The following is a 21,239-nucleotide window of genomic DNA, read 5'->3' on the forward strand; positions in this document are numbered from 1 at the left end:
TTTTCAGCTTAGTACTCATACATGTTGTGTACTTTCTGTAGCAGCCATATAAAGTATGGCTATGTCTATAAACTAGTTTAGATCTATTAGGCCTGTGTTACATACACCACATACTTTTAACTAACTAACTGTCATTCAAATTCAGGTAGCTGCACAGATAAAATGTTAAGAGGGCACAGGAAGCTAATGCTGTGGATGAATCAGCATTCTGAGAAATTCCAAAATTGCAGCTATGACTTAGCGACACAGCTAAATAGAACATAATTAGTGCTATGTGTTGCACCTGTGCCTTTTCTTATACTTACAGAGAAAAACAGTGCAGAAGGTCTGCTACGAGTGTTAATGTGTGTTTAATTTTATTTTTTGTCAGCACTGCATCAATTATATGGAGTGCAATAAAGTAGTGAAAAAAAACCCCTCAATATTTTCACAGGTGCAGGTCGAAGTAATTACAGGGTTTTGAAATACTTTGGTTTAATTGTATTCAGAAATTTGATGGGAGAAGTGCATACAATACACAGCTAATGTGTTTTATATGCAAATGTTGTTTAGTTGTGTTACATATTACACATTACACTACAATTAGGATATGCGGAAGATACTGCTGCTCATATTCTTTCGACCTATCTAACTTTCTTCTGTTGGTTGGCTGGCTTGAAAACACTGACTCTACCTCAGTCTCAAAAGTTGGTGTGACTGACCAGGGCAAAGGTTAATAGTTTTTGCTTGGTCTACCTCTATGTCAAAGCAGTGCTTTTTTCTTCTGCATTAACTTTGAGATAGGTGTCTTCTGAGAGGGGATATTTGATTGGCTGAATGCTATCCCTGACCTGTTTAACTGAGAATGATCTTCAGTGTGATGTAAAATGGAAACAAGACTCAATACTCTGTAAACACGGATAGCCCCAAGTGACCCTCGTACTGCCCACTCTCTGTTATTTATGTACTTTGTCAGATGCAGCTTATAAAGTGAAAGACTAATTACAGCAGCTTAGAGAGCCAGTGCTGCTGCTTTGGGATACTACTTTCAGTACCCCAGTTCTACTGTTTCATGATAATTTGACCAAAAACAAATTAACTTGTGACATAACCTTGATGTAAACATGGTATGAAATAATAGCTTACAAGGCAATAATATATTCTATTAAAAGATAAACAAATTAAGGGGTGTTTAGTAATGGATTACATGTAATCACAATTATATAACCCAAACACAAAAAAAAGTAAACATAATTAGCCTGAATTAGATTTGCAAGATGTGAGACCAGGTTATAGTTACAGTACTTGATTGTATTTTGATTACTTAATAAGTAAGTAAAGTTTATTTAGATATTGTTTTTCACAGTCAAAGCACTGTACAACTGAAATGACAAAAGAATGTCAACAGAAGGAATGATTAAATAGAAAAGGTTTTAGCAGTTTTTTAAAGAGTCCACAGTCAGCTAAACTGAACTGATGCGGTCAGCTGTTACAGAGTCTTGGTTCTTTATATATATTATGTATTCTTTCAAAAATGACAATTTGATAGGGAATCCATTGTTTGCTATTTTTAAGGGATTTATTTTTATTTATTTATTTATTTATTTATTTTTACCAACTTTAAGTATCTAGATCAGGATATATGATTTTAAGTTAAAAATTGTATTTATAATTTTTATGTTTAATAATTTGGCAACATTTTAAACATATGTTTAAACAGGAGAATGACAAAAACACTTACATAACACTAAATGATGGCCAGGTCTTTTTTCTTCAACAACTGGGCTTTTTTTTAAAAGACAAAAATATGAATACATGAACACAGCTGAACCTTTTGTGGCAAACTGTGATTATTCCTGACACATATTTTGATAAAGAATTTATTGCGATCAAATTCAGAAGCAGCACAACTTCTGCTGTAATTCTATGTGCATGAAAGCAGAATAATAGCTAAGAAGGATTTAGAAGGGAGAAGGAGAAGGAGGTCTGCCATTAGGAAGTTTTCCCTCAAAGTCTAAATAGTAAGCAAGTTGTTAGATGTTGCTACTTTTCTAGACAATTCTAGGTAATTTTGCCTGCCCTTATTGTGTTAGTATAGATTTTTCTAACATAGTCTACATCATATTTATTCCTAAAATTATTCCCAAACTTAGGAATGGCATGTTTTAAATATATGGAAAGACTTGAAAGAGGGCAGAATTCTTCCTGAAACAGATATGAGCAGTTAAAAACCGGGAGTTGATAAAGTAATATGAATTGTTTTTCCTTGTCATGCACATATTTCAGCAGGCTATTTCTCAAACAAACAAACAAAAAAAACCCCACAAGACACAAAAGCATCAATCAGGCAGGATGCACTCTGACACCAGAGCACAGTAGATGTTTTCTATAGGCTATGTATCTTGACTCACTAGCAGTAATATTAAATAAGAAATATTCAGGATCAGTTTTTGAAAAAGGGTAAGGAGACCCATGTAAATTCCCGATTATTATTAAGTCTTATTACTTAGAAAAACCCACGTTGACTTAATTAAACACCACCGAAGCGGGAAACGTGTTCTCATTTCCTTGCACAGTGCTTATTAGCGACACCGGAAGTGAGTGTAACCAAGCAACGCCCGTCGTTGCCGTGGTAACAGTGTTGCCCTCGGGGAAGTTTGTAGCTGCAGAGGTGAAGAGCTATTCTGTACGAGAAACGAATCTAGGCTATAACTTAGCTGTAGCAGTTGAATTCACATATTTATTTTAATCATTCATAAATAATACGAGTTTTCTTTTGTTTTGTTTTGTCAGGTGTGCTTTAACTGCCATCTTCAATAAACGTTAGCTAGATGGAGCAGGATTTGGCCGAGGGTAAAATCATCCGCTCTCATAAACAGAACACAAGCGAAAAATGGATGTTTCTCACCCCTATGGTAAATACCGTTTTTAATAATTTTACGGACGCTTTCCAAACACTACTTAAAGTGTCGATACACGGTTATGTCTGAGCATATTTGCCTGTGTCTTATTAGATAAACACTGTTCAATATTTCTGTAGATCAACAGCTGCAAGTTGCACCTCACGACTGTGAAATCTCTCGTGCCAGCGAGAGCACAAGTGATGGTGAGTCATTAAAAGAGCACACTGGAATAGTAATGGCTATGTAGTGCTTATAGTTTTCAAGGCGTTTAGAGGTTGGTCTCTTTATCTTTTTTCAGAGTGAATCTCAAGATCATGTAAAAGAAACATTTAACCACTCTGACCTAGGTAGGTTTGACCCACTTAACTCATTCAAGTACTCACCACCCAAGAGGATTTTGTGTGATTCAGCAGCATATTTGCATATATTAATTACTGGGCATGGCTGTGGTTCTCAAACTTTCTCTGGAGATGCCCTGTTTCAGAAGACAATAAAGGTCATCTGGCATGCTACAGTTTTAAAATAAATCATCAACAATAGTAAGTATCTATTTTGGATTATAGAGAAATAAAAGTCATCATAATAGTCTCAGGAAAAATCTGTTTTGTGCATTTTCCCTTCAAAGTCATATTAATTTAACCAAAGTTTACATCACACATTTCTCTGGTTGTCCACAGCCCACTTGCAGTGGCTTAAAGTCTAATCAGTGGGGCCTGCTCCGCAGTTTTAGAACCACTGACATGCAACTGCTGTGTAAAAATGTTTTCTTTGCACTTATTTACTATATTTTATCTTTCGTAGAAAACAGTTTACATGCAGGCATCCAGAAAAGAGTTGTACAGGAACTATTTGCAAGTGACAAATGTACATATAATCAAAAAGTGCTGCTCAGTGGAGCTGCCGTTTCAAATGCTGCATACAAAGCAAGACACACAGCAAGGAGACAAACCCAGTGTACGGGGGAAACTTTTGGCCATGCCTTAAAAAATGCAAAACCTGCAGGTACTATTCAATTAAAAAATGATAGAATTAAGATAACCTTTGCATGCACAGTTTTGTAGACATATTTTATGTTGTGCACTTTGCTTTTAAGTGTACCCTGATTTCAGTTTGTGATATCTATTTCAGGTGATTTTCCTGGATGTAATTACAGTGCTGTGCCTGGTTTTCTCTCCACTCAATTGCCTTTCACATCCAGTTTTCAACGAATTGACTTGGAAAGGTACCCTTTATCTGCCTATGTATTCTATATTGTCTGTAAAGTGTTGTAGTACAGAGTTGTAGTACATTGCTGTCTAGCTTAAAGTCACTGTAAGCTGGAACTATCTTTAACATGTCATATGTATCAGCTGTTCTTTGAATCTTTTACCTGCAAAGGCATTCATATTCTTCTGACATGCTTATGCCACTGAATTTTATTAACTCATTCTGACCTTCACAGTCATCATTTGCTGTAGGAACCATGAGACTAACTAAAATGGCAAAGGCTTAAGATTGCCACAAGGGAGCAGCAGAGTCTCTTTAAATAACTAACCAGTATCTCCAGATAAAATGGCAGTAATTCTGACTAAATATTCTACTGACAGACTGAGCAGAAATCACTTAGTTAATATGTATATTGAAAAACTGATCTAGTTATTTGAATCATTAACCTGAGCTGACAATATTTGTTTCATTAATTCTGTTACAAAAATGTATAGATTTTATTTAAAGTCTAAATCTTGTGATATGTTTTCCCCCCAATACTTTAGACAATCTCTGGAGGAATGCCCACAGTTGGACTTTGTAAAAGAACTGCAGTTTCTCAACCTTCAGCACAATCTAATTACAAAGATCCAAAATTTGTCACATTTGCAGCAGCTGGTTTTACTGAATTTGCATGACAATCACATCAGTGACATGGCTGGCATTGAAGTTCTGAGGTCTCTCAAGATCCTCATACTGGGGAAGAACAGGTTAGTTGCCATGACAGGAAGTGTAAACAAACAAAGACAGCACAGATAGTACAATTATAGATATTATGAAGCTTATTTTTAGTATGATAAAAACATAATCGACTTTGACAATGTGCAGTTCAGTTGTGCTAATGCAAGATAACCACTTGAGTAGCTTTATTGTTCTTTTGTTAAACATCTCTAATAATATGGTCAATATGCAATGAAAGTTGCAGCATTTATTAATAGTTAAAAGGGGTTCAACAGTGCTGCCATGAAATGAAAATGTTGTTTACATTTAGCATTTAATACATTTGAATTAACTAGGTACGGCTACATGGTCAGCATCAGAAATGATTAAACCCAGTTCCATTTGAAAAGCAATCATCTTAGTGACATTTTTGTTTCAAAAGGTCAGCAGGTTCAGGATCAAAGTCACATCTTTTTGACATAAAGATCTTACAGGTGAACTCTGGCATTTCTTCCACTTTCTTTCAAACATGACATTTGTCTTTGCAAATCAGTATCTGAGGTCATAGTAACTGAACAGTAAGAAATTCCTCTACTTTATTTGTTGGCATTTTCAAAAGACCACAGCAAATTATTGTTCAGTGTTATATGATCTCCATCCACATGGAGAGCTCTGAACAATATATTACTGGATATTACCTGTACTGCTGCTGTTCCCTCAAAAACTGCAACCTTTTTAAATTTTCCTGTTGGTTTTTCATTAAGCCAGAATTAACATAATACGTGTTACGTAACTGTTGCCACTCTACAGACAAATTCTGTTTCATGTTGTGTTTTCCCATTATGTGTCACATTTTTCCTTGTACTTTGCAGAATTCATGAAATCTGCTGCCTGGACAGCTTGTCTAAACTGAATATGTTGGATTTGCATGACAATCAGGTGCTGTTCCTTTACCGTCATCCCTCCTACAGGACATGTATATTAAACAGTGTTAATTTAGTTGCCAGTGGTGTAAAGGCTGATCATGGTTGTAGGCTTCAAAGTTCAGTATGAGCGGATTGACTCTTCCATGTTCTAAACCATGTATTAGGAGCAGTTAATTCACTTTAATACTGAGGTTTGTTTTTAAAGCCAGAAATCTGGCTCGTTGTTTTGGGCACTTAACTTCAGCTGTTCACATAGTTCACAGCACTCTAAGAGAAGAAAGCACTGAAAACCATCAGAACCCACAAGCTGTTGTCTAATACCTACTCCCACATTAATTTCCTCAGTGGCCATCGCATAATTTATCGAACAGATGGAACTGTTTTTTTTATGTTTTCAGCACTGGGTAATGTTTTGAACTCTTGTAGATTATAGTGTTCCTAAATTGTCTCATTCTATTATTATCTATTATTATACTGTTTTGTTCCTTGAGAATAGAGCCTGCTTAATGATATTAAAAGCCTGAGAAATAAAATTATGTCAAATGAGAATTTTAACAACTAATGGAAAAGGAAGACAACATAGAAAGGCTTCCCTTGGTCAAATTAGTGTTTTGCCAGAATGCCGCCTACACGCCTCCTCAGAGAACTACTCCAGAGCTCTGGTAAGACTTGCTCTCTTTCTGAGGTCGGTTGCTCTTTACACGAGCAAGCATTACAGTTGCCATTCAATGATTGTTAGTTTTACGTTATTTTTCCTGACAGAGATTTCTCTGTTGCCTCAACAGTGTTGACTTGTGCTTACTAACTACATCTATATGGTTAATTTTAGCAGTTTTTATAATCTTGCAGTTGAATTAATAATGAAACTTCTTTAGCTCTTTTGCTCTTATTTGTAATGCAAGCACATTATATTTAGGCTCGTACTCTGGCAGACACCTATTGTGAAGCAGATGATAAATCTATCATTCTCACAGGGCCAGTTTGTCTTTCAAACACTGAACTTAAAACCTTCTGTTTTGTGCAGCTCAATAACTGTTCAGTCATATTTTTAACACATTTTCCAAACTCACAAGAGATCTGACCACCCAAATGTATTCTGAATTGCTGCATAATGATAATTCAAGATTATGAAGTGGATGAATTATAGTTGTTGTTTAGTGACTTTTGGCCACAGAACACCAGCTGCTTGTCTTCCCCCCCCCCCCCCCCCCCCCCCTTTGACCACAAGCTTTGCATCACTGTTATCCTTTCTTCCCCCCATCCTTGAGCTGGGAAGCTCACAAACATCTAAAACTCAGCCATTTTACCCATTTATTGCTGTACCAGCGAGAGGTTTCTTTTCCAGTTTGCTGGAGCTATTCAGAATGAGATATTCTCTCTGGGAGTCGGCCTTCAACCCACTCAGTCTCAGTGACCAAGTCTTGGGGTTACAATGTGAACTGAGATTGTTGAATAACCAATTCTTTACTTAGGCTGTGATGTTTTCCACTTGAACAGTTTGACTTAAATGTTCTCAAGAAATAGCTGAGAATGCCCTGTGGGGTCACTGAATTGAAAGACAAAAAATATCACTCTCTTAGAGAAGTTGGCTAAAGTCATGTAGAACTCTCGCTCCTACAAATGATGATGTTGATTAAGTTTGACTCTGTCTGCCATGTTTGGTTGGCACATCACTCTGGGATGAGGTGAAGTTTAGACAGGATTTCCCCACAAGAATATCCGTGACCAACGATACTTGTGACACATACTTATTTTTCCTATGTCATTTGAAATAAACATACCAAGTGTAGAAGAACAGGCCTTTACCTGTGAGACAGAAGCCTCTTGCCAAACTCCGGGTCCTGACCTTCTTCACTGGAAATCACCAAATTCATAGTCTGTAACTTAAGATTCTTATATATTTTTAGAATGGGGCTATCCAAAATCTATTTCAGTGTGTACAGAGATACAGAGTTTATGAATTCATATCCATGTGTCTGTCCGTTGTAAAGGTTATGTCCTTTGATTTTAAAATGCGTGTTACAGAACAATTAGTTTTATCAATTCCCAAAGTGAGATATAGGTAAAAAGTCTACACTTGCCCCTTTGTTTAATGATTCTCAGCAACATTTATTATGGTGGCTCGATTGTTTAAATTGATGAACACTTACAGTGTGCAGACTGTATTTCGGGCCAAAATTCATAATCTATTTATTCCTATTTTAATGAACACCTATCTAAGCTCCCAAAACTGCATTTCGTTGCCCTGTACCTGTGCATGTGCAATGACAATAAAGTTGAATTCTATTCTATTCTATTCTAAAACAAGATATAAATCAGATGCAATTTATGCTGTGGTGCTGACTAAGATCATACTGCAGTGTTTCTGCTTTATATTACTAAATAAATGTCTCTTTAGCTTTTACATTTATAAACACTGATATTTCAGACCATCTGAAAAGATATCCTAGACAAGAACTTTTTTAGTCTCATATTCAATATAGATTTTCAATCCATCTGTTCTGTTTACCATTTAAACAGCAGTTATGTTTGGATTTTGTGTTTTCACAGAATCATCAACTCGTAAAGCATTGTCCGCCTTTTCTTAATGTTTATAGTGTGCACAGTAGGAATAGGCAAATACATCACCATCTTGATAACAGCCACTGGGAATTTGTGTGAAGTATTAAAAATATCACTCTTACAGAGGTTTATAAATGTTTTTCTCCAAGCAGTGTGATGGAGAAGGTGGGGTAAGATTCCACCATTGACTGACTCTTAGTTATTTCTTTTGTTTTCATGATTTGGTTAGCCAGACAGCATGTGTGTCATTTTAGAGAAAGAAATTCAAATATACAATTCAAGTATGTTATACTCTGCTAATCCAGCCTTAATCTGTGCCTCACTGCATAGAATTGGGTAATATATGATATGATTGCTCTTTTACATGCATTTTAGTTTTGTTTTTAACTAATTTTGTCATACTGTGCTTTCCTTTAGATCTGCAGGATAGAAAATGTGTCTCATCTGAGTGAATTAAGAGTGTTGAACCTAGCAGGAAACAACATCTCCAAAATGGAAAACTTGCAGGGTCTTGACTCTTTGACTGAACTGAACCTAGGGCAGAACTGCATCTCTGTTGTGGTGAGGGAACTCTTTTCCAACTAATTATAGATTTTTGTATGTAAGTGTTTTGCATGCGTACTGTCCTTTTCCTTCATGTTAAAAAACAAAAAGCAAAAGCACTTCCTGCTTTTTGGCCTTTCTTTCTGTTCGCTTATTCAGTTCCCTTATTTCCATCAGTTTGAAAGTACAAATACAAAAATGTTTGCACGCTTAGATCTTACATTGTGCATTGATTTAACTTAGCTATATCCGACTTGTAGACCCTAGTGTGATGCAGCACACAGCTATATCCCAACACTACAGCTACCCTGTGGTTCTTTGAAGTTCCTGCAGCTACCAATTATTTTTTTTCTTATTACTGTTCAGAAAATGTGCCTCTGAAGATGAAAGCAATAGCAATTGTACTTTATCTTTCATGTTCAAATTACCACTTGTGGACCAGGTCCCTTGGATGGTTACTGTTACCTTTGCTATGGATCAACATATCAGTTTTTACAGCCACAAAATAACAAAAATAAAAATAACATTAATGGAACCTTTGTGAGAAAGTGGTGGTGGAGTATATCACTGTTGGTGTTACCTAGGGAGACATAACTCATTACCCACAACCTCCCACTGACTTTCTGGCACGCTGAAAGAGAAACTGGATATTCTAAACACGGAAACTTACTCCCTTTGGTTTCTATAGTTTTAATCTGATAAACACAACAGTGCATGCCAAAACAGGCCCCTTCATTTGTATGCAAATCCCCTAAGCCCTTTCATGCTTTTTAAGATAGAAAATAAAAACGGATTTCAACATTTTGAATCAGTTGAAAGCCCTTCCCGTCACTCAGCCTGCCGTCTGCCTGCAATTTCTGATCACAAAACACTTCCAGTCCTAATTATCGGATGTTGTATTTTATTTGATACACAGGAGAGGAAAAATGCTACCCCTCAGCAGTTTCTTGGTCTCTGTCATTATTGCTGCTTGCTGCCAAGTGCTTATACCTTGTACAAACTAAATAACCACGTTCCAGGTGCTCAGGTTTTCTCTCTGTCATGAAAGGGAAAGCAGATAAAAAGTGAAATTCTTAACCTGAAAAAAACACTGACACTGTCTTTCTTTGAAAGCAACTCTTAAACTTGATTACTTTGCACCCAGTCATCCATCCTTCCTCTTAGGTGTTCCTTTCCATTATGAAATTCGCTGCATGTCACTAAGGGATCCATTTTATATTTTTGGCTGTGGGAATGATGATTTGTTTGAAAGAAAAGTGCAGTCAGCTTGAGCAGTGATAAAGCAGTCTAAGAAAAAAAGGCATGGCACTGGCAGACTGACTTTATGCATTAACAGAAGGGTTTGTCTGTGAGCCAAAAGACTACATAGAAAAATGTAGAAACTCTATATTGCTCTTTGGTAGTTTTACTGTAGAGTAATTAATTAGGTGAGTTTTATATATTGACACGGTTTATGGGAAAGAGGATTTTTGGATGTTCCTGAGTAAATAGCTTGAAGTGTTTCCCAAAACAGGTCAGTAAACAGTAACAGCAACTTAGTAATTTCTATGTTTTTCCAGTATGGCCTGGGAACATGGAAACTGTGTGTTATGTTATGTTGTTGCAGGGAGAAACTCTTAACTTCTACAACTTAAAAGCCAAGTGAGGACCACAAAATGTTTTGGCTGACATGTGAAGTGTCTCAAAGGTCATGCAAGAACAACACAGGAGTGTGCCCCATGTCACAGCATCTGCAGTTATAATGCGCAGTCGCATAAAGCAGATGAAATCACATCTCAAGCCTGTGCTATTGAAGGAACTTCCACAAAACCCACCAGCTTACGGTCTTAGAAACCCTCCCAGCAGCAACATGTACCTGTGTTTACATGAGCAGCTTTCTTGCTCTTTTGTGGTGTGTTGGTATTGCATGCAGATGAGACAGCGGTGATGAGAGGTTTTTCTGTGTTTATTGAATAATGCCTCAGCCAGAGCTGAGTATGAGTGTGAAAATGAAGACACGCAAGCTGTCAGTAAAGAGAGGGTGGAGCTGGGATAAAGAGGTGAAGGCACGGGCACACAGATACATAAATACACACCCGCAGGCATACAGGCAAACAAGAATACACACACACACCGCTCTACCCAGCCTCATAAGAGATCCTGTAAGCTGATCTCTTATGAGACTTCCTAAAAAAGGACCACATTGGTGGGCGATTGTTATGCAGCTCATCAGCTCAGTGATGACATCATTCTGTCTGAGACAGGGCTGCTATATTTAGTTTCAGACAGCCAGGAGTGGCTGCTAGTTCACTAGCATCCATACAAAAGCAGGCATAGACAGAGACTGTAAATGTGATTGATGGTTGAGTTGGTTGAGCACTGCATAGCATGACTTGCATTTGTCATAGAAGAAATAAATAAATAAACCCTGCTTATCTATCTATCTATCTATCTATCTATCTATCTATCTATCTATCTATCTATCTATCTATCTATCTATCTATCTCATTTCTATTGAATTATCTCCTTTGAGCAATAGCTCTCGTATGTGTTGTTAGATGTTGCTGGCCCCATGATCGGAAAGTCAGGGGTTCAAATCCACTGAACGTCTACCCTGAGGTACCCCTATGCAAGGTGGATCCCACGGGGATCAATAATGTATAAATGATTATTTATTACATATACCGCACAGGACCCACCTTATGTGCCAATTAGAAATTTGAGTTTACAACCCTGATTTAGTGTTTACTAACTCCTTGTCTCACCACTATTTCATGCACGTATTTCTAATTCAACATTTTTGGTTATCATGACGCAGAAGTCTAGATAAGGAGGCATAGTGTAAACTAATGTAAATTAATGTGTTAAACAAGCTAAAACATCTTGCTAAAATCTCATGCAGAACTTAAAAATTATGTGTAGGTTGTTACTAGCTTAAAAAAGCCAAGTTGTAAATATTAAATGTTTCTTTTAACTGAGTTTTGATGTGTATAATTGTAGGGGAGGAACGGCACAGTGATGCAGTGGTTACCATTGTTAGCACTGTGTCTGTATGGATTTTCTCTCGGTACTCCAGCTTCCTACAGATGATCTTTGGCATTGGCCTTGTGAGTTTTGTGTTGGTCATGTGATGGACTGATGACCTATCTAAGGTTAACCCAGCCTATTGTCAGCAGGAAAAACCTCCTCCCCAGTTTTTTCTGTAGAAATCTTTCACAGTTATCAGTATCTCTAGCACTACTGCTGATGTTGCATAGCCTACTACTCTATCTGTAGTAAATATACTGTATTCAGCTTGTTGGTCTTATATGCAGTTGATAACGCAGTGTTGCATAACTGTGTTATATCTATATGCTTGTGTGGGAGGGAATTTTGTGGATTTCTAAATGACGAAACCTGGCTGCACTGTTCTTCTGCAGGGGTGCTAGCATGACCTGAACACCAGTCTAACCTCATAATAGAACAGAGCCTAGCAGGAAACTGAAGGAGGTTTGTGAGGCATTGGCTGCAGTGTGGGTGGATAGTGACGCAGCCCAGTCAGACTGCTGATGGGAGTGTCCTCTTTGCTTCCAGTATAGCCAACATTGTCCAGCGACACACATAAAGAAAGCCCAGACCTTGATACTAGAGAATGTGATTTACCCCATGCTGTCATCCAAATAGTTTACGTGATTATGACATTGCACTTGTCCCTGTGTGTCCAATTCAGCGCGCCAGCTGCCCAGCTGCTGCTTTTCCCCCACCCCCTCAGTAAATTGTGCATCGATTTTTGATGCTGAGCCTGCCTGATGGTAAAACTCTCCACATCCCTGTCAGTTTCCACTGAATTTTCTCCAGCTATTGCATGATGAGGTGCACTACCTTAGTAAGCTGCTCGTTTTATATCACTATGCTTTCCACTGAGCATTTCAAGTTAGCTTCCTGCAGCAGGGGATCTCTGCATTAGCGCAGCACATTCTCCACTCTCCCCTCCCCCCTTTCCTCCTCATATTCTATCTATTCTCGCTCTCTTCCTCTCTCTCTCTCTCTGTTGCCCCTCCTCTCCATGTGCAGACAAGGCAGCATGCTATATGTGTGTGTGTGTGTGTGTATGTGTGTGTGCATGCGCAGGGTGGATGGGGATGCTGCATGCTGGAGCTGAGAGCTGCAAGGTGACTGAGGGAATGGAGAGGGATACAGAGCCTTGACGACAGTGACGATGCAGTGCCCTCTTCCTGAGCACCTTCTCATCTTCACATCCCTCCATCTCTCTGTCTTCCCTCTCCCTCTTTCTCTTTATAGACTGAGGTGGACCGCCTGCCCTTGTTGCAGCGCCTCTTTCTCAGCTGCAACAACATCACCAGGTAAGAGCTTGTACCGCTTAACTCCCTCCTCCCCGCAGGATAGAAATAGGGATGGTGGCCGGACAGTGCCACGTCCCCTCCCATGGCTTTGGGCAGAGAATACACACCCACAGCCAGACACACTCACAGATTTGCTGTAGTGGGCAATTTCTGCAACCTAGAAAATAACAAATCCTCGATGTGCTCTTTATTGTTAGTATTTAATCATCTGTTACCTAAGAAATGGGTGTGAGAATGTTTAAAGTTATTTGGGCAACAAAGAAGCAGGTTGTGAGAAGATAATTATTGATGACAGATTTGGAGGTTGGATGAATTAATGGAAAATATACCTAGGTAAGGGCATGTAGGATGAATGAGAGGTATGATTTTTTTTGTCTTAGTGCTAACTGTCAGACAGCTTTACACACTTTTTTCCAGTATCTGTCCTCCTTTCTTTTCTTTTCTTCTTCATTTCTGAGCCCAGCTCATAGAATAAACTTAACACAGCATCATCTTGGCACTAAATGAGGCCATTTGCTTTATTTTTGCCTAGTGGAGGATAATTTCTGTGGGATCATTGGCTCCCTTGACCATAGTCACCTTGTGCTCTGATAGATCTGAGCTGACAGTCCAAACCAGCTTTGCTTTTCTTGTGTCTCCATGCTTCACACATTGTGAGAATCATGACATAGTCGCAAGGAATAAAATCCTATATTCTTAAACTTCTGATTTTACAGTGACATCTAGTTCCAGATATAATATCTGAATAAAAATATAAGTAAATTTTGATTATGCGAAACATATATGTATCATTTATCCTGCTCCATGATAGGGTATTTTAATGTATCGTCTTTAATGTACTCATGTAGTGGCAGTATAGAAGGCTGGTTAGCGTGTGTGCACCTTTTTGAACTCTTTAGTGCTGATAGGAGAACAGCTGTGCTCTGTTGCTAGGTAAAGAGACAGAGCACACTCATCACCTTGATGGAGTCAGTTTACTCAGTTCAGGATCTTGGATCAAACATCTCTCATGAAATAATATTAAGACTGAAATATTCATTTGAGCTTACATTGATATTGATTTTTAAAACAAAACAAAACAAAACAAGACACCCTATGAAAATAGGATCAAAGCAGAACTAATAATTACCAATAAGTCATTGAAGAATATGTGCAGGGTAGTGCTAGTATAGATAAAGCCTGAAGCTACAGTTTTCATTCACACCGCACTCTGTACTCACATCTTAAAAAATAGTTTTGATATTCACTTTTTATTGGACCATTAGTAGCAATCAGAAACTGGTGGATGGTGCAAGAATTAGAAGTTCTGTTTTTGTAAAGGTTTTGGTCTTCATCATTAATGTTATTATTATTCCTTATTATGAATACACCAATTAGGCAGAATGTGTTAGATGCACTCAAGCACCTCTTTATTATGTTTATTATCTCTTTTATATTTTTATGGTAGGAATTAATATTCCGTAACAGAAAGGGTCTAAGCTACTGCAAGTGTTTGAGATTGGAAGACCCCTGGTATCTCCAGCATGGTGTTTAGCATTTAGTTAAACCTCTGGCTAGGAACAGGCACAGTGTACTAGGACTTTGAGTGGTTCCAGGCAAATGATTCATCAAGGTTATTATCATAAATTAGCAATGATAGAATATCCCCTGCTGTGCATGGCGTGACTTTGCTTTTTCATGTTTCCTTTTGCCATAGGGTGATATCAACAGTGTAGCAGATTTGTCTCTCTTCATTGCCCCCTGAGTAATGTCAGGCTGCCAGAGTGCCTGCTGAATTACCAGCTTAACATGGCATGTGTTAGCCCGGCTCCATTCTGTCAATACGAAGCAAGACAAAATGTGTCAGGAATAAAACGAAGATAGTGAGATTGTCTGGTGGATGATTCAGGTTCTGCAAAATGTATTTTTATATATATATTTTTAATATCATTTACTCAAAGTCTCATTTAAAATTGTCAATTTTTTTCAAAAGTGACCTGAGGGCAGGGGACATTGTATAAAACACATGCACAGTTGTCATACAAATTCAAATTACATGCAATAAGGTAAAAATAGATCAAATTTCAAATAAATTACAGTAGAGCTTTGAGAGCAGTCCATTGACCAAGAGTACCCAAATTCCCAGCTGTACAATTTCAGGTCCATCTGTAGCTTATATTTGAAAGCTTTTTTGCCCAATGTTGTTCTGACTCTGGGGAAAAATCCTGGTGAAATTTTGTGAGAGCTAAAGCCATAATAATTTAATTTTTTACACATGCATTTAAAAAAGGGAGGGAACCAGAGAGGGAACCAAAAAATTAGAGACTGATGTATAAAAGCATATAAACATACAGAGACAGCCACTTTTTAGCAGCATATTCCACACTGAACAGTGGCCTATCTGATTTCGACAACCAGTAACAGAGAACATAAAACATAGGGTAAGGATTGTCTAACTCCTTAGCTAAGGTGCTGATCAGTAGTTGTAGATTGCAATGTTTTCTGTAATGTGTAATACAACAAATTATAATTGATAAGAGTTCTTTGCTTTATGAGAATCAAACTTGGATATGACTAACTTACGTTGAGTTAAATGGCACTCAGGCAGAGTGCAGGAATTCAAGTGTCTGCATGACTTCCCAGTATTTGCTACTGACCGTAAAGCATTTAGCGTAGCCAGTCTTTGTACTGGAAAAGTACCCCCCCCCCCCACTGAAATTCACGAGTGTGTTTAAAACATTCATCCTTTGTTTCTAGTTTTGACCAGCTAGCCTGCCTTGGAGAGTCGTGCTCCCTTTCTGAGCTCACGCTGGATGGGAATCCTGTAGCCCTGGAGACATGGTACAAGCAGGCCGTCCTGCGCTGTGTGCTTCATCTCAGACAGCTGGACATGAAGCGCATCACAGTAAGACTGACGTGTTCGACTGTGTGTGTTTAAAAGTGATAAACAGGACATCAGCCACCAGTTAACCAGTTCAGCTGTGACTGTTAAGATATTTTGTTGTCCTTTCAGATATTTTTATTTTCTTCTTACAACAAATTGCACAGCTACAATCAGAGAACACTGTGTTACACTGTTTGTTTTGCTATATTTTGCTTATTAAAAATAGGGAAGAAATATTCACAAATACTTTTAGAAGCAAAGAGCTGCCTTAAAGCGATTAAACCTTCACAGCTTATGACTTTGCTGTGGTTGATATTTAATAAACCTATGCCATATTCTCATTACACTTGCATGTTAAGCTAATGGTCCAAACTTTTTGTCCCTCTGATGTTCCTACATGTTGATTCTTGAGAGCGACTCATTCTTGAAATAAACGTTTTTATGATTTCACACTTAAAATTTATTTTGAACCCACATAGTTTCCCCATTCACTGTCACTCTGTATCACCAAGTTGTATGAACAACGTTACAGTGCTATATTCTGGAGTCTGACTGTGGTACTGCATTCATTATGCTCTGTTTTATGCTAAAAGCAAAGTGGTTCAGTGACTAAGTTATGACTCTAAGCTACACATTTACATATATTTTACACACAGTGTATGTAGCAAAACAGTGATTATTCTCAGAAAACATGAAATCATTTTTGTCGTACAGTTTGCCAGAAATGTGCTATCATGAAATGTCAGCGTGCTTTTAGAAGCTGTCAGGCAGAGAGCACCCAGGTCTGAGCTTGCACTTTAAAGGAATCTGTAAGTACCACACACCTTGCCCTCAAAACATAGTGCTGATATGAAGTAAAACCAAACCCCCAAAAAACAAAACATGTAACTCAGATTTCAAAATGTTTTTACTTGAATCATAAGAGGTTTCAGGATTAGCAAATTTCAGGATTATTGTGGTCCAATAAAAGCACCTCCACCACATTTCAGCTGCCAATTCCTGATACAAATCAGTTACATTTTCAGAGTTTACTTTAGGGAGACACACAGCATTGACTTAATGACAGAAATGTTTGTCTAGCATTGGGGTTTCTATTTCTTTAAGCATATTATAACTGATTTGGAATATATGTCTCCAGGGAACCATACTACCTCTATGCTGTGAAAGCCCATGCCTGGGTGACTGGTGGGTAGACGGTTCTTTAGGAATCAAAAACGGAAAATGAGAATAAAATTCAGATAACACACATCCGCTAGACTAGAGCATTAATAGTCAACTATTATGTTTCAGAAAAATACCTGAATATGTTTAACATTCAAATTTTAACTGGGAACGTTATTGAAAATCTTAACAGCCTCATAACCGAGAGCTGTTGTCCAAACATTCATTGTTTTGGCAAGTGCACAAACAAAGAATGTATTGACACTGAACAATAGCATCCTTTGCAGTCAAGAAGTTATTCATCAGGTTAAAACAGCTTTTTAATTTTGATATTATATGTTGTTTTTATTATAAAATTAATTTTAAGGATTGTTATATGGGTTTGGATTCTTAACTGTCTCTACCAGCTGACAGCATTTTGCCTGTCTTTATCAGAATTGAGCATCATTTTGCGTCATTACTAGCTCGCCATAGACAGCTGAATATCCCCCTGCTCTTTGCTGGCACACTCAGACTGTGTTGGCTGCATTGCATTCTGGGAGTTTTGGCTTTCCCCAACAGCTGGGCTCAGTTTATCTGAGACTGAAAATCAGACAGATAATCCAGTGATGCAGCCGGTTTATGTGAGACTATCTACCAGCCTCCATAATGGTCCATTTCTAGTGTAGAGAACAGTTGTCCTGACAGGGTCTTTTGTGGTTCCCCTCTCTCTTGAATAATTCAGAACTCTTGAATGGAGCGACACTCTGATTGCACCGGCTTTCTTTTTCAGGACGAGGATCGGCGCATGGCAGGTGTACAGGCTCGAAAAGAGGAGGAAAAGAAGAAGGAGAGTCACAAGCAGACCATTCATAAGGTACCAGTTTGACAAGATTCACTCTTGCTGTCTTTAGCTGGCAGGATGCAAATGCACGTTGTAGACGACAGCAACACAACAGTCTGTTAAGAAGTGAATAAACTCATAATTACCCTTTATATAGTTAGTATGTAGAAGGACAATAATAAGCAGTAAGGTTTTAACATTCTTAAAATGCCACATATAGGTGATGATATCTGATTTGTAGTTTATTCATCTTTTGAATTACTCATAATTATGAGATTCAGGTTCAGGCTTAAATGTGCATTTAAAGAAAAAAAGCAGCTCATCAGACATCAGTCTGCCCTTCAAAACATATTTAATGAGAAGGCTCTAAAATATTTAGGTCATGATAAGGATTTTTATTTATGAGTTTATGTTTTTCTTTTGACATATGTCTCTTGGGACTGATGAAGCTCATTAATAGTGTACATATTTTGGATGCTTCATAGATGTGAATTTCTTTTAATGCATTCTCTTTTCTTCTGTATGATACAAAAACCCTTTTAGATGGAATCTGGAGTATTGTACAGAGTTCACAGGGGTACTGTATTTGTAAAGGAGTCTATAAATGACACTTTATAGCTTTAAATGATCTAAGATGTTCTGCTTTGCACATGCATCTGTTTTGCGGTAAATATGTTTGTGTGTGTGTGCCAAAGCTCCTGCTGCTTTAACTGTTAGATGGACCCTATGCCGAAACTCGTTGTCTCTCAGTTACCTAACACTCTTTAATCCCTGGTGTTGAGAAAATTTTATAGTGAATGCCACAGCCAAGGGTTCACAAAGGCCAAGGACTTACCATGAACTGATACTCATCCCTGCTTCAAGGAGTGGCACATTCCTTAGCTGAGTATATTGCAACTCCAGCTGTCCAAGTAAGAGTAATTGAAATAGAACAGAGAGGCAGAAATCTTCTCTCTTGCAGGGTGGGATGTCACATTTTTCTGGTGTAAAAGGCAAACACTGTTAAATCATAATGCTGTAGTGTGACAAAAGAAGCAAATGAATTGGACTAAGAAATCACTATATAATTTCAAATCTAATATAAATTGAGTTCTATATCTGCTTTAGTAAAATTTCTTACTTTATTGTACTTTATTGTATATGCTTTCTTTAACAATGTATCCCAGTAAAATATATATATGAGGAAGGCAAGAAGGATATGATTTTCTGTGACCTGATGAAAACACACAGAGGTTCTATTAGCATGCTAGCTCTGTCCTGCTCAGGAGATTTGACACTTGAAACCTTCTTTGTTCTGTGTATGTTTGTGTGTGTGTTCTGTTCATCAAGGAGAAGCGGCGTCTAGCAATCCGTAATGCTGCACAGCAGTGGGAGGGTGTCAGGGCCTGCCTGGAGCTCCCATCCACAAATGGCGCTAAAGAAGAAGTCAGTCCAGAGAACAGCCCGGCTCACAGCCCCGCCCAGACCAATGGCCTTACACAGGAACCTTCCCCTGATGAACCGAGGTACACACAGCATGTACAGAAAATTAAGATGGATTTTAGAAGTAAAAATTAGACAGTGACTGGTTAAGATACTGACGTTATGAGCAAACTATGTTATACTACATATTCCTGGTCTAGTTAGAATTGTGGTTTCAGTCATGGTTTATTTTTAACTGTTTTTACTACCTTTTTAGCTTTTCACAATGGAGATTGGTTTCCAGTTGATCGATCTACCAACTTGGTTTTGAATGAAGTAACTCATGGATACATACAGTGTTGCCTTTAGCCAACTTTTTAATTTTCCTTTTGAGCCAGAATTTTGGCACAGCGATTCATGCCTCCCTCAGGAATAATTGTAATTACTTTGGTAATTACATAATTACCAAAGTAATTATGCTCATAATTCATCTACCACCGTAACTGAGTCAAAAAATGTATTTTCATTTAACTAGTTCTATGGTTGATAAACAAGTACATGCAAAACTAAAAACATTTCCATCATTCATGAGTTATTTAAGAAAAAATTAAATATGGCAGTTCTTCCTGACTGTACACAAAACAAATCAATGAAAAACAATTCAATGAAGTTGAGCAGAGCAGTTAATACTTAAATTAGTGATCATGAATGAAAAATGTAGTCTTTTTGGTAACTGATAGAAGTAAATTAGCATCGTGTGTGTAGGTGGGAGGAGAGAAAAGTGAAAAATGCAACAGTGAGGGAACTGTACACATTGCTGTGTAAACTTTTGTGTTGCATATAATTGTCACAGTTCATCCTGTGTGCAGATATTTTTAAGTAGAAAGATGAGACAATATAACAATGATTGTTTTTGTGATTCCGGCTTATTATCACTATTACTTATCTTTTATTACTTATTATTTTTTATCTTATAGGATTTTAGAAAGAATTGTTTTTGTCCGTTGTTGAAAATTTTTGTTTATTTTTCATCAGGCGGGTAAGCCCAGGTTCAGGACCAGAGCGGCCATCTGGGGGAACAGAAATCAGACTCCAGACCAACAGCCGTCCAAACAGCCCACGAGACCCCAAGTAAGACAAAAATGCCACAATGATATATTTTACTTAAATATTTAAAGTGATCACAGGCACTGAAAAAAATCTCACATAATTTGACTCCTGCCCCCTTGAAACATCTATTAACAAAGTACTGTTTGTCACATTTAAATGCAGTGTTTTAGCAGCTGCTGTACCATTTTAACTTATTAACAGATGGCAGAATGGCCTAGACAGAACATGTAGGGATCATTCTGGTAATATATTCAGATACTGCAACAGCTGGTGTGTGAAACATACCTTAAAATATTATTTTACAGCACAGTTACCCCTTTATTTACTTCAGGCATGTTGCCTTTGGTTACTCCTCAGCTCTCTGAACTCTGGTAAGATGAGCAGATGCACATGTAGATGTCTGAAAACAGTTCTGTTCTTTCAAATATTTACAACATGACATTGCAAAAAGTTTAAATCAGTAGTGTGGACTCAGTATAATGTGGAAGTAATGCCCTTATATTCTTTCCTATCAAGACTGATACAAGTCTGGATGAATTATAAGTGGGAGGGTTGAGATGAATGTGTGCGCTGTGTTAAGGGCTATTATTACATGTTTCAAAGAGGGCCCTTTCTTCCTGCACCAGGATATGAAAATGGCCCTAAAGCAAAATCTTCAGTGCCAGTGGTTTTCTTTTACTGGTCTATTATAACTTTACTAACGTGGCTTAACAGGTCATAGTGATGCGAAGTCTGCCATAG

At 37.7% G+C, this 21,239-nt stretch overlaps 1 protein-coding gene across 2 annotated transcripts in view; it reads left to right on the forward strand.

Annotated features, from left to right (window-relative positions):
- Nucleotides 1–2,634: 2,634 nt before the first annotated feature.
- Nucleotides 2,635–21,239, forward strand: part of lrrc49 (leucine rich repeat containing 49) — a 38,472-nt gene continuing 19,867 nt past the window's right edge. For both annotated transcript variants that reach the window (XR_014913739.1, XM_085422288.1), the window contains exons 1-14: nt 2,635–2,665; nt 2,773–2,894; nt 3,020–3,085; nt 3,181–3,229; nt 3,684–3,884; nt 4,011–4,104; nt 4,634–4,837; nt 5,660–5,726; nt 8,693–8,836; nt 13,079–13,140; nt 15,877–16,024; nt 17,937–18,020; nt 19,317–19,492; nt 20,424–20,519. Coding sequence is in view for 1 of the 2 variants with exons in the window: in XM_085422288.1 (XP_085278414.1) it covers nt 2,811–2,894; nt 3,020–3,085; nt 3,181–3,229; nt 3,684–3,884; nt 4,011–4,104; nt 4,634–4,837; nt 5,660–5,726; nt 8,693–8,836; nt 13,079–13,140; nt 15,877–16,024; nt 17,937–18,020; nt 19,317–19,492; nt 20,424–20,519 (1,475 nt within the window). In the remaining variant the exon portion in view is untranslated. The remainder of the gene's footprint in view (nt 2,666–2,772; nt 2,895–3,019; nt 3,086–3,180; nt 3,230–3,683; nt 3,885–4,010; nt 4,105–4,633; nt 4,838–5,659; nt 5,727–8,692; nt 8,837–13,078; nt 13,141–15,876; nt 16,025–17,936; nt 18,021–19,316; nt 19,493–20,423; nt 20,520–21,239) is intronic.

Source organism: Rhamphochromis longiceps, linkage group LG1 (assembly GCF_057381845.1).
Source record: "Rhamphochromis longiceps isolate RC_006_pf linkage group LG1, R_longiceps_female_GT1.1, whole genome shotgun sequence".
Lineage (NCBI taxonomy): Eukaryota > Metazoa > Chordata > Actinopteri > Cichliformes > Cichlidae > Rhamphochromis > Rhamphochromis longiceps.